This window comes from Lutzomyia longipalpis, chromosome 2, assembly GCF_024334085.1.
Source record: "Lutzomyia longipalpis isolate SR_M1_2022 chromosome 2, ASM2433408v1".
Taxonomy (NCBI): Eukaryota; Metazoa; Arthropoda; class Insecta; order Diptera; family Psychodidae; genus Lutzomyia; species Lutzomyia longipalpis.
In genome coordinates, this window is record NC_074708.1 from 22,250,384 (window position 1) to 22,265,992 (window position 15,609).

Sequence of the window (15,609 nt, forward strand, 5' to 3'; positions counted from 1 at the left end):
TTTTCTTTCAATTTAAATGAGATCTGGTATTTCGTCTTCAATATCCTTGCAGTCCTTTACAATGTTCCTGTAGTCAACGCACTTGCTTTTGTTGTCATTACTGAAAGAAAACAAAAAAGGTAAAGAATTTAGAAAAAAAATACAATGAAGGGTTGATTCTGTTAAAAAAAACTTTTCTATTCTTACAAATTAACATTTATATTTTTGGTATTCTACATATAATTAAAAAATATAATATTTTGACAGTTTGTTACATTCTTTAATCGTCTTTATAAAGAAAAATTAAACTTTTAGGGCTCTTTGATCTTTCTAACTAAATACTTTCAGGAACAAACCATTTGTTTTTTTTACTTCTATGAAACGGCAATAGAACAATTATAAAACATCAACTGTCAAAATCAAAAAACAAACAAAGAAAATTTTTATATTATGAAAAATTTTCTTTGTTGATTTTGAGTGCAAAAATAGTCTCCGGAGTCCGGATATTCTGATGGTATCAAAGGACGATGCAGTTTTACTTAAGCAAAGTGTTCACTCATCCAACAAAAACGATCCAAAGTGGCAAAACATAGTAAATCATTCCGAAAACAATTGTTTATCCAAATTCGGTCCTTCCAGAAAGAGAATGTTTTTGATAACTTTGGGAGATTCCTCCAATCAGCTGTATCCAAAGAACTTTAGGAAAGAAACACCAAAATACGGACTATTAATTTGCAAAGAAAAGGAAAATTCTAGTAGCTTATTTCCAAGCTCCTCATAGATAAGCTGATATTTACAGAATAATTTCCGAAATAATTGAGCAAAACAGCCTGACCTAAACACAAATTGTAGCATCAATGACCGACAATGCATTAAACTTGGTCAAAGCATTCAAGGATTTTAGAGTATCTCCTTTCACCATGGACAAGTGCGATGAAGCTCTGGAGATATTTGAGCAGGATGATGCAGAATCGGAGATTGAAGAGGAGCAAGGGCAAGACATAGAAAATGCAGAAGAAAACTGAACGGATTCTCACGTTGTGGATTCAGCAAAGATCCATAAGCATCTTGATAATCGACGTAAGGAGAAGAGTGAGACAATTTCCTCCTACCATTTAACTGGTCTTTACTACAAGAGCTGATAAAGGCATTATGCACTGAGAGAACAAACAACACAATTGTGGCGTCATTGTTTGCATTTTTAAGCAAACTTTCGTCAAGTTTTTCTAGGTAACACCATGAGAAAGTGCCCAGCTACAAGACAACGCATGTCCCGATTCATTCCTCGAAGAAGGTCGACACTTAAACTAATATACGTAAAATTACTTGCTCTAAAACTCAAATAATTCATGAAAGTTCCCTCTGAACCATCCAGGAACAGCCAATTACAACCAGGCTTACAACGCGATCTGGGAGGGTGATTAGAAAACCCGATAGGCTTAATCTTTTCCCATTTAAAGTATTTTAAAAAAAAATTAAATTGAATTTAAATGCTTACTTTTTGTCCTTTTCAACCACCTTGACGGCATCCTTTGAATTAAAGCCGGATTCCTTGACAATTTTCCCATGCAATTTAGGCATTTTTATGAGCAAATGTCCCGTAATATCAGACCTCTGGGACGTGGACTCATCACACTTTACCTCCTCATCAAGAGCGAGCTGGAAGATCTTTTTCTTCACGCTAACTCTTACATAATTCGGCTGAACATCAATGGAAAGGTGTGCTGTGTCCAGGAATCTGTAGACAAGGAGCTCCAGTTCAAAGCTATCAGGTTTATCGCGGAAGTGGAAATCAATTTTGGGCTCATTTATGCAAAAAGCCCGTCCAGAGGAGGAGAAGAGTTTGAGGGTTCTCTTTGGTGGAGCTAGAGGATCGCATGTGGGAGGAATTTCATGGGCTTTGCTGTGCTGTCGTGCGATCTCAACTCTCATCTCGGGGCTGTGTTCACTCTTTGAATCCCAGAAGTGTTTTGTGCGTTCCTCGTCACTGAGATGCTGCCTCGCTTTGGCATCCTCCTCGAGTTGCTGCATGACACGAATTTTCTGCTCATCCCGACGAATTTTGTACTGAACCTGACGCTGAATGATTCCCTGGCGAATGTCCGGAAAGCATTTTGCGGCAAGAATTCTCTCAGTTCGGGTGATATCGGTGCAATCGAGCTGCGTGAGTTGTGGAAGGACAGTCACGACAAATTCGCGGTAGCCTGGGTAGTCTGTACATGGATTACCAGTTAAAATCAATTCTCTCAAATTGTAGTTATCACGCAGACTCTCCACGCTCGTGAGATCTCCAATGAAATTCAACGTAAGATCCAGCTTCTGCAGAGATTCAAGCTTCTCGAGATTCTCAATGATCTCAATGTTATTAATTGCTAAATTTAGGTATTCGAGTTTCTTTAGCTTCCAGAGATTTTCAATTTTGCTAATTAGATTGCTCTGGAGTAAAAGAATCTTGAGATCCTTGCACCAGTTGTGAATATGTTCAATCTTTTCGATGTTTTCTTGGTGCAGAGACAACTCCTGGAGGGTTCCAATCATACGCTCATTGTGCTCAGACCTTTTCCTCACTAACTCTTCAGTAACTGCAAATCGTACCATTTTTAATTTTATAGAAAAAAAAAACTACAAAAAAAGTCCTTTTACTCACTTTTAACCATTTTTGTGTGGAAAATTTCTATTCCTCATCTCACAGACTTATTGATTACAACAAAATTCTTAACCTACGTTGCTATGACTCCACAAGAGAGTCCGGAAGACCCGAAAATTATATCGTATCATCGAAATAGTCCTCTTCAAACTTCTTAAAGTCTTCTTCCGTGAAAATGGAATCTGGTTCCACAGTTTCCTGCTGCGGAGGAAGGACGTAGTGACCGGTTTTGGCTCTCCGGGCGATCTCTTCCGCATCCTCATCCTCCAATGCGGATGAATGAAGTTTCAGTAGCTTATCCACAGTTCTCTCCACCCTTTCCTTGGACGTTTCCATGCGCCTTTGTACATCTCTGATTGTTAATTTCCTTCCACTTCCCTCAATTTGATTTTGCTTATCTGAAAAATTCCCAAACGATCAGCAACATCAGCACAAATCAACTTCCGGATGTATATTCGCACCCCAAAATCTCAACTTACAGATTTTTCCTTTCTTTTTAACAACCTTCATTATCTTGTGGGATTCAGGAACAAAATTTTTCCCCTTTTTCTTCGAGGAATTGCCTGTAAAAATGAGAAAATATGTTTTTTATAATATAGAAAAAAACATTAAAAGTTAGGTTATAAATAAGATTTACCTTTTGAACTACTCGCTTCTACTATTTCGAGACTTTTCTTCAGTAAGGCTGAAGACATTTTTGTCTTTTTCACAAGTTTTCACTAAAGAACTGATTATTTTTTTATTTTTTATTGATTTTGAAGGAAAAATTGGAATATGAGAAGATCTCAAAATAAAAACAAAACAACGTGACTTTTCGTTAATCTTCGTTTTCGCATTCGGATACCGAAGTCTCTCGAAACCTCGAATCGAATAGAATTTCCGGAAAAATCACAACGCGCCAATTTCAAATTTTTAATTCAAGGGAATTTAATTAAAAATTTCAGAGGATTCAGAGCGAAAAAAGCATTCCAAAAAAACAATAATTTTAATATATTTTTATTTAAAATTAAAATCTTACACAAGTCCTTCCCAGTCGGAATGATTTTACATTTTAAAATTTCTCACCATGCTGGATTTTCTGGAAAATAAATAACAAACTTCTTTTTTTTTAATATATACTTTGCATAAATCTTTTTTTTTTTCTCTCTTGAAAAAATGCCACTAAAGATTGCTGAAAAACACGTGGATTATAAGCTGGGTTGTTGGCGGAAGATACGGGAGAAATCCTACATTATTCGCTTCACTGCTTTTTGCTTAGCTTCTGCAGAACTCTCAACCCTTGCTCCTGGTACTCCTGTTTGGACATCCAGAAGACATCCCGATCCTTTGTGACGTCCGCCAAGACAGCACCCCCAATGAAGACCATGTCTTTTCGTCGTGGTGGATCTTCAATGCGTATTTTGAATTTCTGCAAAAAGAGAGGTTACAACGGTTTAGATTGAGAAGCAATATAGATTGCAGATTTTGCGATTAAAGATAAAAAATTCTTCATGAGCCATTCATAAGATTGCTTTTGCTTTTTTTTCATTAATTTTTTTGTTAATTTGCTTCTTTTATTTAGCGTAATAGGAAATCACATTTTTTTAAAAAAAATTTTAATGAAAAACCTCAAACTCTTAAAATTTCAATTTAAAAAAATAATAAGCTTAGAAAAAATGTTAAAATTTTATTCAGCAAATTTTTCTAACTTTTTTTCTTGTATTAATTTTAAGAAATAGCATTGAATTCAAGGCACAAACTCAAAACGAATACAAAGAAAATAATACATAAATAAAACTACCGTAATTGACGGAGCAGCACTCATTATCGAATTTGTCTAATTAAAAATTAAAAATAATAAATCATTTTTAATAAAAAAAAATAATGTTTTGAGATTGATTGAGTTTTCATGTCTTATTTTTGAGAACGGATGAAAGTTTTCTCGCGAAAAATGAGTTCTTAAAAGAAAAACTATGAAATTCTAAAAGAAAAATCATCTACTGAAAGTTCGACATTACCATTTTTCCACTTGACTGGGAAATCGGGTAGATATTCACGAAAAAGTTTATCATAGTTAGTTTTACGATATACACGATTTCATAAATAACAAAAATACCTCTAAATTTTTAAATATTCATAAAGTATTTAAAGGTCTAAAAATATGGCAAACAACTCACCGAAAGCTTATCGATGTCATTCTTGAGCACTCTCTCAAGATAGAGCTGCTTAATCTCGCGCTCCAGGCGACTAGGTAGCCCAGGGTACATTGTCGAACCACCGGATAGAACAATGTGCTTATACAGCTCTGACCTCATATCAATGTCAGCGGCTTGAATTGTTGAAAATACCAATTCGGCAATACCCTGACCTTCGACATTGATTAAATGCGGCTGGAAGAGAGCTTCAGGAGCCTCAAAACGCTCCCCGCCCACCTTAATTACACGCCCATCCGGTAGTGTATACGACTCCACGAGTACAGTCGTCTCCAGCGCCAGGCGTTGCTCCATCTCAATGTCGTACCTTTCAAACAAAAGCAAAATACCTTCGCTACAGAAAGACCCCAAACGCCAAAGAGAAAACATTCTCAATAATTACCCAATGTAGCACAGTTTCTCCTTCATCATCCTCACAGTCTCAAAATCTGCTGAATGATTAAATGCATATCCTCGAAGTAGGAGCAATTTAATGAGATAGCGCGTTATATCTCGCCCAGCAATGTCAAGACGTCGTGTGAGATGCGGAAGGGCAAATTCCTCGTAGACAGGACAAATATGCGTCACACCATCTCCAGAATCAATTACAACACCCGAAATAAGACCCTGAGCGTAGAGCGTCAACACTGCTTGGATGGCAATGTAGGTGGAATCAAAGCCATATTGCTCAAACATCACCTCAATCATCTTCTCACGATTCTTCGTGGGATTCATTGGTGGCTCCGTGAGGAGTATCTTTGTATTTGTTGGGTCAATATTCATCTTCTTCGGACCAAACGTGTAGTCCCACACGTGACACATATCCTCCCAATTTCGTACCACACCATTCTCCATTGGGTACGACACTTCGAGTAGTGAACGCAATTGACTTGCTTCATCACCCACCATTAGATCCTGCAACAATTCCCTTTCTTAAGAATTATAATTTCTTTTTCTTCTTTATCGAGAAGAAATTATGGGGTGAAGATTTGCAAAAAGGAATAAAAATAAAACAACAATGACACCCTCTGTGTCCACAGGAGGATGCAGTAACAAATAAATAGGTAAATAAGAGGAATCAACTACAAACGGTGCTGGAGTAGAGTTGGAAGTGAATTTCTATTGCGAATCATTCTCTATATTTTATTTAATAGAGATTCTGGGATTGATTCTATCAAACTTCGTTCAATTTCTTCTCTTATAGCTTAGAAAAATTGAAAATTTTAAGATTTTTACGGTGGATGTTTTAAAATTGTTCTATTGCCGTTCAAAAAGTTTACTAACAAAAAAAATTACATTTATGTAGTTGTTAAGCAGCTCTAATTATTAAATTAAAAATTAGAATTAAAAACCTCATTTTAAATCAAAAGTTATTAGCTGCGAAAACCAGTAACTAACTTTCAGGGCACTTTACACATGAAAAAAAAAAGTTGTTTTGAAATTGACATATATCCAAGCCAGAAATTCTTTTATGTCTCTGCCACGCATAATTTGTACTCGAGCCAGTTATAGCTCCAGTCTCGGCTACAAAAGAATTTTAACTGTCTCACAAATTTTGTCAATTTTTTTCCAATACACACATAAACATGGTCATTTTCATAAATCATCGGGAAAACTGTGAGATTTTCCGACAAATCATGAGATGTTACTGTAAACGGGGCCACAGGAAAATTGTACTTCTTCAGAGAAAGTCAACAACACCATCCCATAACCTAATTTTTGAATGTTTTGATTTTTCTCTAAAATTTCTGAGCTAGAAATTTCAAATGTCTGGGAGAGACATAATTCATTTCTACCCTGGACATTATTATATTCTAACGCCAAATAGCTGGGAGAAATATTTTTTGTGTCTACCTTGGCTATTTATTTTTTTCCGTGATTTTTTTTTCAGACTCTTGAAAAGATTTTCATCAAGAAAATCAAATAGGAAAAATGCTTTTTTTGAATTCCAATTAGAAAATTTGATTAAAAAAAGTTTAATTTTGCTTCATTTTTTTTAATAAAAAAAAATAGAGTAAATGAAAAAAAAATTATCTTTTATCTATCTTTCAATGCACTTCCAACTCGGGTGCGGTTAATAAGAGGCAATATTTTCGCTGTTTTTTAACAAAACAAATTCAATAGAGAAACGCATTAAAAGAATAAAAATTTATAAGAGAATAAATCAGAGAGTGAAAAAAACTTAATAAATTGTTTAGAAGGTATATTTTGGGAAAGAAATAGAGTGAAAACTATTCCTTACTTACGGGAAGGTTGGCTGAACCAGCGTCCTTTCAACGCAATTTTTTCGAAAATGTTTTCATGTTTATTTTTTTGAAATTTTGGTAATTTCGTGTATTTTATTGAGTTTTTAATTCATTTATTTCAAACGTAGCGTGCAAAGGAAGGCAGAAAGAAAGACATTTAGAGAGATAAGATGCGTTAGAGAGCCATTCCTGCACTCAAAAATATTAAGTTTAATATTTTCTTATCAATTTCTCAGCGTCAACACTGTGATAGTTTTGACTCTCAACCAGTGAAAATTTATCTTTTTTTTAATAAAAGAGTTTGATGCCTTCTTGGAGGAAATTCTTTCGTGTGGAACCTTCGGAAACCAGGATAAATTTTCACTGATTGCAAAAATTTAACAGCAGAAAAATCCGATCCTTTTACAAAAAAAGACAAAAAATAAAACATTGAGGAGTGTTTTAAAAATAGAAAAGGTAAAATCAAGACAATAAAGGCATTAACTCCATTAACTATTTCAAGAAAACGCAAGAAACCAAGAAAATTAACAAGAAAATGCGTGTAATTTTGTGTGTTTTCTGAGGGGGGGTCTGTTTAAAAGTGAAGAGATAAAACAAAGACTTACATCGACATGTAAATCCTGCAAAATAATATAAAACTATTACAATAAAACCATTTTCCCTCCCTTCCGGACATCTCTTTACAATTTCTCTGGCTGTTTTTCCCCGGACTCCAGTAGCCCGGCTTTTTGGGAAAAATCTCTTGTAAAAAAGTAGGAAAACTCACCTTCACTTCAATGTCTCCTATTTTATTGACGGCCCTAATTATGGGTCTCCCGACCATTGAGGGGAAGATGTGGGCTGGAAAGTTGCTTCCGGCATATCCACACTTAACAAACTGCAACAAAAACAAAAGAAAATTTTACCAACAGCGCCCCAATAAACATAACCTAAAAAAAAGGGATTTTCAAAATATCACAAATCCCCCATTTCTCATCACAGACTCTTCCCTGGCACGCCGGAGGTATTCAAGGAGATGGAAATTGTCCGGAAACAAGTAAAAACTGCCCGGGGATGAAGTTAAAATTTCTTATCTCCCACAGAGCCCAACCCAATGTGTCATCATCGACACATTTTTCCACGAAACAAACACATTTTCCGGCTTTTCCTTCACCACCCTACAACTTACCCCGGTTCCATTATCACATACAATTACATTCCGACCTTTACTATCCATCTCCCACCGTATTTATTTACTTTTTAGGACGTAAACTATTTTTTATTATAAAAAAAATCTTTAATTTCACTCAATTGAACGTAGTTTTATTTTGTGGTATCAGTCGGTGGTATTAACCTAAAGTTCAAATTTCAATATTCGTTGATACACTGTTAACTGAACTCGTTAAATGAGAATCTTTCGTTTCAGAATCATTTACTTTTCATTTTGAATATTGAATGTTTGAAATCATTTAAAATAAATTACAAATCTTATTACCTACATGTAAAATAAAAATCAGTCTGTTTGTAGCAAGTGAACTCCTCCAAAACGGCTGAGCCGATCGTGATGAATTTCGATATTCGTTGATACACTGTTAACTGAACTCGTTAAATGAGAATCTTTCGTTTCAGAATCATTTACTTTTCATTTTGAATATTGAATGTTTGAAATCATTTAAAATAAATTACAAATCTTATTACCTACATGTAAAATAAAAATCAGTCTTTTTGTAGCAAGTGAACTCCTCCAAAACGGCTGAGCCGATCGTGATGAATTTCGATATGGTGGTAGAGAGAGCAAATACGAGTTGCAGGCGTTGTACTTATGGTATTTCGCCCCTTTGATCCATTATACTGCTACAGAGACAAATCTTTTCCTTTAATACTGGAAGCGTAAATCCTGTAATGTAACTCACCAACAGAGCAAAGTTTCTTCAGTTAGGGGTAGTTTAGTAAAAAGATAGCTTTATTTACTTCAAATGTTTAACAAAATTAATTCACTTCTTTTCTATATAAACATCTTTCAACAGATTCAGTGATTAGTGACAAGGGTGACAATTTCGTTACGTCGAATCTTCAGAAAATCATTCAGTCTTACAGTTCCATTTGAGATGTAAGTTTGCTGCATAGTCTTAAGATGCATTTTGCATGAATCATTTGTGATTTGACTTTGGCTTCCAACACTTTTTGAGTGGGTGTGAGCAATTTTACTCCAAAAGCATGCGTAAGGTATGTAGAGGAAAGTGACTGACTTTATAAAGCCCAAACAGTACATTGGATTTTCCTCAATGGTTTGCTGCACCTTTTCAATTCGGTCGAGGATACTGCTCAATATAGCGTTGTACTTTTTGTAGTACTCACTGTCGTGAAAGGGTATGCTACAAAAATTACCAGTCCGATGTGAATTCGTACTTTCCGGATTAAACTCAACGCTTTCAAAACTCGTTGATTTTCTGACGAATTCTTTGAGTACTGCTGAATACTTATGAATTTCTTTGTTGAAGAATTCACTGCATGTGACATAGATGAGAGCCTCGAAAATCTCATCAAATTCTTTTACATGTGTGGAATTTGCGAGTGCGATGAATGCTTCCAATATGAGTTTGGATGATGTACCAGGAATCCGATGTTCTTTCATTGTCATGGTGATGGACTTCAGAAAGTCATTGTGGCAGATGTAAATGGGAATAAGGTCCGGATCATTCGTAAAACATTTGTTTATGTACTCAATGAGCGTTCCAAATCTGAGGGCTCGAAGGATACCATGAAGCAGCGGTGTATTCAAATCAGCAACAATTCGTGAGAAAGGAAAATTCTCAAAGTGCGACAAGTAGAAACTCAGTTGACTTCTGTTGCATCTGGACGTACCTGCGAGATGAGATTTAATTAGTATTATCCCTCAACGTCGCCGATGGTACGGGTGGCCGAAAGATGTCCAGATCAACGAGATGTTAGAATAGAATTGTTTTACACACTCGATACTTTAATTCACTGATAATTTATTATAAAAAGAATTCAATACATTTCATGTCTTGACGCGTGAACGAACAATAGTAGAATGACAATGGCGGGTAGAAAATATTAGGATGTCCCATAAGGTTACCATCCAACACCTCCCCCGCCTAAGGAGAATATCGCAGCGGACGTCGGAGGGTATCACGGTTGCGTAGTCCATAACGACGTCGAGCTGATTCGAATGGTGGGCGTTGTAGCGGTGGTGATTCAGGTGTAGCAGGAGTAGGATCCGGTTGCGCTGGTATTGGAGCTGTATCCTGGTGAACCAACCACAATGGCAAATCGTCATCACTCTCAGAATTTTCTGGGTCAGCAGTCTGAGATGTTTGATTTGAAGGAGACTGTGCATCAGAAGAGTTGTGCGAATCCTCGTAGCGTGGTCTCATTTGATTGACATGAGCGCGAATAATGCTACCGTTGGGCAAGCGTACGGTGTAGATAACATTACCCTTTCGCTCAATGATCTCTCCTTCAACCCATTTGAATCTTCCTCCGGGAAAATACTTCTTCACATACACTCCCTCCTTCCTTTCAAAAGTACGTCTCTTTGCACCATGTTTGGCATTGTACTGTTCCTCCATCTTCTGATTGCGCACAGGGTCAGTCGGTTCAGTAGGTGGTGCGAGGAGATCAAAGATTGTCCTCGGTCGACGTCCAAACATGATCTCAGCCGGAGATTTTCCATGAGGAACGTTCTCGTTAGGAGTAATGCGATAGGTTGAGAGAAACTTTTGTAGAGCCACTTCAGCAGAGTGGTCGTTGTCCATTTTCTTCAAAGCGCGCTTGAGAGTGTCCACGAATCTCTCTGCCTGTCCGTTGCTGCTTGGAGTATACACGCATGTACGAATGTGGTTGATGCCATTGGACTTGCAAAATTCACTGAATTGAGCGCTAGTGAATTGCGTTCCATTGTCTGTGACGATGACTTCAGGCAAACCAAAGCGTGCGAAGGTTTCCGTGAGCATGGAGATCGTGTAGCTTGATGTAGTGGTTGTCGTGCGAAAAATTTCTGGCCACTTGGTCAGTGCGTCGATGACCAAGAGGTAGTAACTTCCATTGACAGGTCCAGCGTAATCAATATGAACACGTTGCCATGGACGTGTAGCAAGCGGCCATGAATACAACTCGGATTTGATTGGTGATTTCGCTGCTATCGCACAATCCTGACAAGTTTTCACGACATGTTGCACATCTGCATCCAATCCAGGCCAATAGACGTAGCTCCTTGCAAGCGATTTCATTTTGGTGATTCCCGGGTGTGATGAATGCAACTGCTTAAGGATTTTTGCGCGGTATTGCTGTGGAATCACAATCCTTTCATGATAAAGCACACAGTTGTTGTTCAAAGACAAGGAGTCTCTGATCTGGTAGTAGCGCTTGAGTTCATCATTGGTGATGGATTTCGGTGTACTAGGCCATCCTCCAACAATGTATTTTGAGACCTGCTGAAGTGTTGGGCAATTCTCCGTTGCAGAACGAATCATCTTGTAGCTCACTGGCAAATGAGATACGACGTCATCGATGATCGTTGAGTCAAGGTGCTCTTCGAGTTTAAGTTGGGCAATGATGTACTCGTCTTCAGACCTCGGATGATTTGCAATCAATCTGGACAGGATGTCAGCGTGTCCAAAGTTCTCCGTTGAGATATATTTGATGTCGAAATGATATCCCAAAAGAACCAATGCCCAGCGTTGCAATCGATTGGCTGTATGAACGGGTATGCCTTTCTTTGATCCGAAAATTGTGAGCAATGGCTTGTGGTCGGTGTACAGTGTAAACTGTCTGCCATAAATGTATTTATGAAATTTCTTCACAGCATGGACCAGAGCTAAACCTTCCTTCTCGCTCTGAGAGTACGTTTTCTCAGCATCCGTAAGTTTCCTCGCAACGTGATAAAAAGCCTTCATTGATCCGTCAGGGAACTGATGATAAGCCACGCCACCAATTGCGTGAGACGATGCGTCGGCAGCGATGAGGATTGGCAACTTCGGATTGTAGTGAGTGAGAAGCATTGGAGATGTGAGGATTTCTTTAAATTTCTGAAAAGCGCTCTCACATTCCGCAGTCCAACGGAAAGGTGTGTTTTTCTTCAGCAGAGCATCCAGAGGGGCGCGAAGATCACCCATCGATTTAATGAATTTTCCCCAAAACTGTATGGCACCCAAAAAACTCTTGACTTCGGACGCGTTTTTTGGTGCTGGCATGTCGCGAATAGCAGCGACTTTCTCTGGGTCTGGATGCAGTCCGGATTCATCTACGACGATGCCCAAGAACTTGATTTCAGAGGAAAAAAATTTGCATTTCTCCATCCTAACGTGAAATCCAAAGTTTTCGAGTCGTTGGAGAACCTTCTTGACAACGACAAGATTCTCTTGCTCAGTTTGGGTCGCTACGCAAATATCATCGAAGTAAACGATCACGTTATTTATTCCCGCCAGCATGGTCTCAACAAGTTCCTGAAAAATACCTGGGGCGCATCGAATACCAGGTGGGAGTCTGTTGAATCTAAACAAGCCACGTGTGGTGTGAATTGTCAGAATTTTGCTTGACTCTTCGTCAACAGGTACTTGCAAATAAGCGTCTGAGAGATCGATGTGGGAGAAAACGCGAGTATCAGAGAATTTTGCGAAAAGTTCATCTGGGCCGGGAATGGGGTAATTGTGCGTTTCGATTGACTCATTCACACCTGTAGAGTAGTCTCCACAGATACGAATGCGACCATTTGGCTTGCGAGTCGCGAGAACTGGAGTAGCCCAAGGTGAGTACTCAACTGGGGAAATGACACCAGTCGCTTGAAGTCTTTGGAGTTCTTCATCCACAAGCTCGCGTGCGTGAAAAGCAACTTCTCGTTTCGGACGAAAAATTGGAGTGGCACCCTCCTTGAGATGAATAGAAGCCGTGAACTTTGTACACATCCCAAGTTCCTCATTGAAGACAGCGGGAAAAGAGTTTTGCAACCCTTTCACAGCAGCATCCTTGTCGAAATTCGCGTTGACAGCGTTGCAGAATGCCGTTGGTGCAACATCCCACAAATTGAATGCGCTGATCCACTCAATGCCAAATAGGTTTGCATTTGCGGCTTCCGATACAAATGCGCGAATACGCTTTTCCTGACCACGGAAAGAAACATTGCAAAATAACTCACCGGAAATGTTCATCGGGTTGGTCTGTGCGTCCTTGAGACCAATGTGTGTATTCTTCAAAGAAGGCGAGCCAATCTGTTTCCATGTATCGCGTGTGATGATCGTCACATCCGCAGCGGTATCAAATTGGAATTGGATTGCGTTGTTGTTGACACGCACTGTAAGAAATTTCCTGTCCACGAAGGAAGCAGCATTGATAGAATAAACTGCGTTTGCGTTTCCAGTCTTCTTCTTCTTTTGCTGAAATTTCTTGGGTTTCTTTGATGAATCGTCTCGCGTAGGTGGACAATAAGACGTTTTATGGCCCACTTGATTGCATTCGTCGCAGCGAGAGTTTTTGTGGGGACAGTCAGCTACGAAGTGCATGTCACCGCACTTGAAACATGGGCGAGGCGGCTTCCCTTGTTGGCCAGAAGCTTTGCTTTTGGGTTTGGACGCATTCCCTTTTGCTGCAGGAGGATCCTTTTTGATGGCTTTTATCTCTTTGGCGCCAGAGACACCCTGTCGAGAATCCTGTTTTGCATTGGCCAGGCGTCGCGCCTCATCAGTGAGAAATTCGAGATTGATTTGTTCCGCGGGGAGCGTTTCAAGTTTTGTCAGAAGTTGTTCGCGAATGTACACATCCTTCTCACTCTGTAGACTCAGCACAAAGATAAGTGCCTTGAAGTGATCTGACGGGCAAGATCTGACTTGAAATTCTTCACAGTGCTTGTTGACGATACCAGCGTGCGTCGTGAAATCGTCGAGATCATTTTTCACCAGTTGCAAACACTTGCGTCGGCGGCAAAAAAGAGATTCTCCGCGACTGAAAAGTTTTGTGAGTTTCCGCACCGTATTCTCAAACGAAATCTCTCCTGGATTCTTCGGCAGGACATTGTTAGCGTATCTGTCATAAGCTGAAGCATCAAGGCGTCGCATGAGCAATCGTACACGGGCAGCGTCTGTCAGTGCTTTTCCGTCTTCAAGAAATGTGTCGCGATATCTGTTGTACCAAGATTCGAACGTCGAGCCACTTTCCGGATTGAATGTGAATGGCGTGATAGAACGCGCAAGGCTGTCCACCAAAGCTTCAGGTGTGGCTGTGTGAGATTGCCCAGCCTTGAGATTTTTCACTTCCTCCGTGAGAACACAGAGAGTTTGAAGCATTTGCGCCTGCACTTGAGTTGGGTCGCCCAACATTTTTGCAAAGTGAGGTTATGTGCGTCCGGGAAAGCGACACGTGGCAAAAATTTCTCGAAAAAAGTATCCGGGCGAGTGTGAGGGATCAGTCCAGGTCCTCGTTCGCCAGATGTTGCATCTGGACGTACCTGCGAGATGAGATTTAATTAGTATTATCCCATCCTCGTCGCCAGATGTTGCATCTGGACGTACCTGCGAGATGAGATTTAATTAGTATTATCCCTCAACGTCGCCGATGGTACGGGTGGCCGAAAGATGTCCAGATCAACGAGATGTTAGAATAGAATTGTTTTACACACTCGATACTTTAATTCACTGATAATTTATTATAAAAAGAATTCAATACATTTCATGTCTTGACGCGTGAACGAACAATAGTAGAATGACAATGGCGGGTAGAAAATATTAGGATGTCCCATAAGGTTACCATCCAACAACTTCCAATTGTTGCTGGATCATTTGCTTCACACAATATTTCCACGACAGGAAGGTTTCCCCCCGATCCTTCGACCATACCAAGGTAGTACAGGAGTGAAGAACTGGGATTTGATGCGTGATCATGGCAGGATATATTGGGAATCATAGAAGTTGTGGCACTTAGATGAAGAGCGCTTCCCATGTTGCGGTGAATAAGGTTGAACTGGTCATCAGTGAACAGAACGACGGCCAGTGGTAGGGTCATTAGTCGAATGTACTTATCATTCCTTTCTTCAGCATGTTGAACGCAAATATCAATCCATTCGCATGGCTGTCGCAAGTTATCAGAATATTCGGTGTTTGATACTACAACCGCTTCAGAATACTGCAATTCATATGGCTCTTCCTTGACATCAACTAAAAATACCTCGTCTTCATTGTTAATTACATCCATATTTTGAGTTGATGACTCTGTCGCTTTTGCCAGTTTAGCTTTCCATTCCTCATGCATCTGAGTGAGTTTTTGTTTAATTTTATTTTTACTCGACAACAGATAACGGAGTCGTGCTCGGTTCGTTTGGTCGTCCTCTATGTGACATTCTAAACATATTTTTCTGAGTGTATTCTGAGAAATTTTTTCCTTTTCTTCTGGTGAATCTTTTGTATACTTGAAGAGTACTTTTAACAATAGAACTTCTGAGACATAATTAAGGATTTTTTGTCCCTAAAAATGGAAAAAAATTAAATTACTTCAATTGAATCAAGAATCAGTTATGTGAATCCAAAAAATCTAATTTTTTTCCAGTATAACAATTCTAATTTTTTACAGTGTATTC

At 38.8% G+C, this 15,609-nt stretch overlaps 4 protein-coding genes across 6 annotated transcripts; all 4 read right to left on the bottom strand.

Moving 5' to 3' along the window:
- Window position 1: 1 nt before the first annotated feature.
- Window positions 2-3,372, bottom strand: LOC129789698 (protein tilB). Of its 3 annotated transcripts, none has more exons than XM_055826703.1 (5): window positions 3,264-3,372; window positions 3,106-3,189; window positions 2,627-3,024; window positions 1,478-2,561; window positions 2-100 (listed from the first exon to the last, which is right to left on the bottom strand). In XM_055826703.1, exons 3-5 carry the CDS (start codon window positions 2,634-2,636, stop codon window positions 13-15), a joined length of 1,182 nt encoding a protein of 393 aa, XP_055682678.1. In that variant the 5' UTR covers window positions 2,637-3,024; window positions 3,106-3,189; window positions 3,264-3,372; the 3' UTR covers window positions 2-12. The 3 variants fall into 3 exon arrangements, with proteins under 3 accessions (XP_055682678.1, XP_055682679.1, XP_055682677.1); XM_055826704.1 differs by having other exon boundaries at window positions 3,088-3,189; XM_055826702.1 differs by lacking the exons at window positions 2,627-3,024; window positions 3,106-3,189; window positions 3,264-3,372 and having other exon boundaries at window positions 1,478-2,577.
- On the bottom strand, window positions 2,744-3,321 carry LOC129789258 (active regulator of SIRT1-like). Its single transcript, XM_055825910.1, has 3 exons — window positions 3,264-3,321; window positions 3,106-3,189; window positions 2,744-3,024 (listed from the first exon to the last, which is right to left on the bottom strand). Exons 1-3 carry the CDS (start codon window positions 3,319-3,321, stop codon window positions 2,744-2,746), a joined length of 423 nt encoding a protein of 140 aa, XP_055681885.1.
- A 234-nt stretch (window positions 3,373-3,606) lies between the features above and the next one.
- LOC129789699 (actin-related protein 2) lies at window positions 3,607-8,347 on the bottom strand. The gene is made up of 5 exons (XM_055826705.1): window positions 8,212-8,347; window positions 7,810-7,920; window positions 5,201-5,712; window positions 4,783-5,125; window positions 3,607-4,034 (listed from the first exon to the last, which is right to left on the bottom strand). Exons 1-5 carry the CDS (start codon window positions 8,257-8,259, stop codon window positions 3,867-3,869), a joined length of 1,182 nt encoding a protein of 393 aa, XP_055682680.1. The 5' UTR covers window positions 8,260-8,347; the 3' UTR covers window positions 3,607-3,866.
- A 1,726-nt stretch (window positions 8,348-10,073) lies between these two features.
- On the bottom strand, window positions 10,074-14,704 carry LOC129789569 (uncharacterized protein K02A2.6-like). The gene is made up of 2 exons (XM_055826444.1): window positions 14,549-14,704; window positions 10,074-14,484 (listed from the first exon to the last, which is right to left on the bottom strand). The coding sequence occupies exon 2, from the start codon at window positions 14,354-14,356 to the stop codon at window positions 10,142-10,144; it is 4,215 nt and encodes a 1,404-aa protein (XP_055682419.1). The 5' UTR covers window positions 14,357-14,484; window positions 14,549-14,704; the 3' UTR covers window positions 10,074-10,141.
- Between the last annotated feature and the right edge of the window lie 905 nt (window positions 14,705-15,609).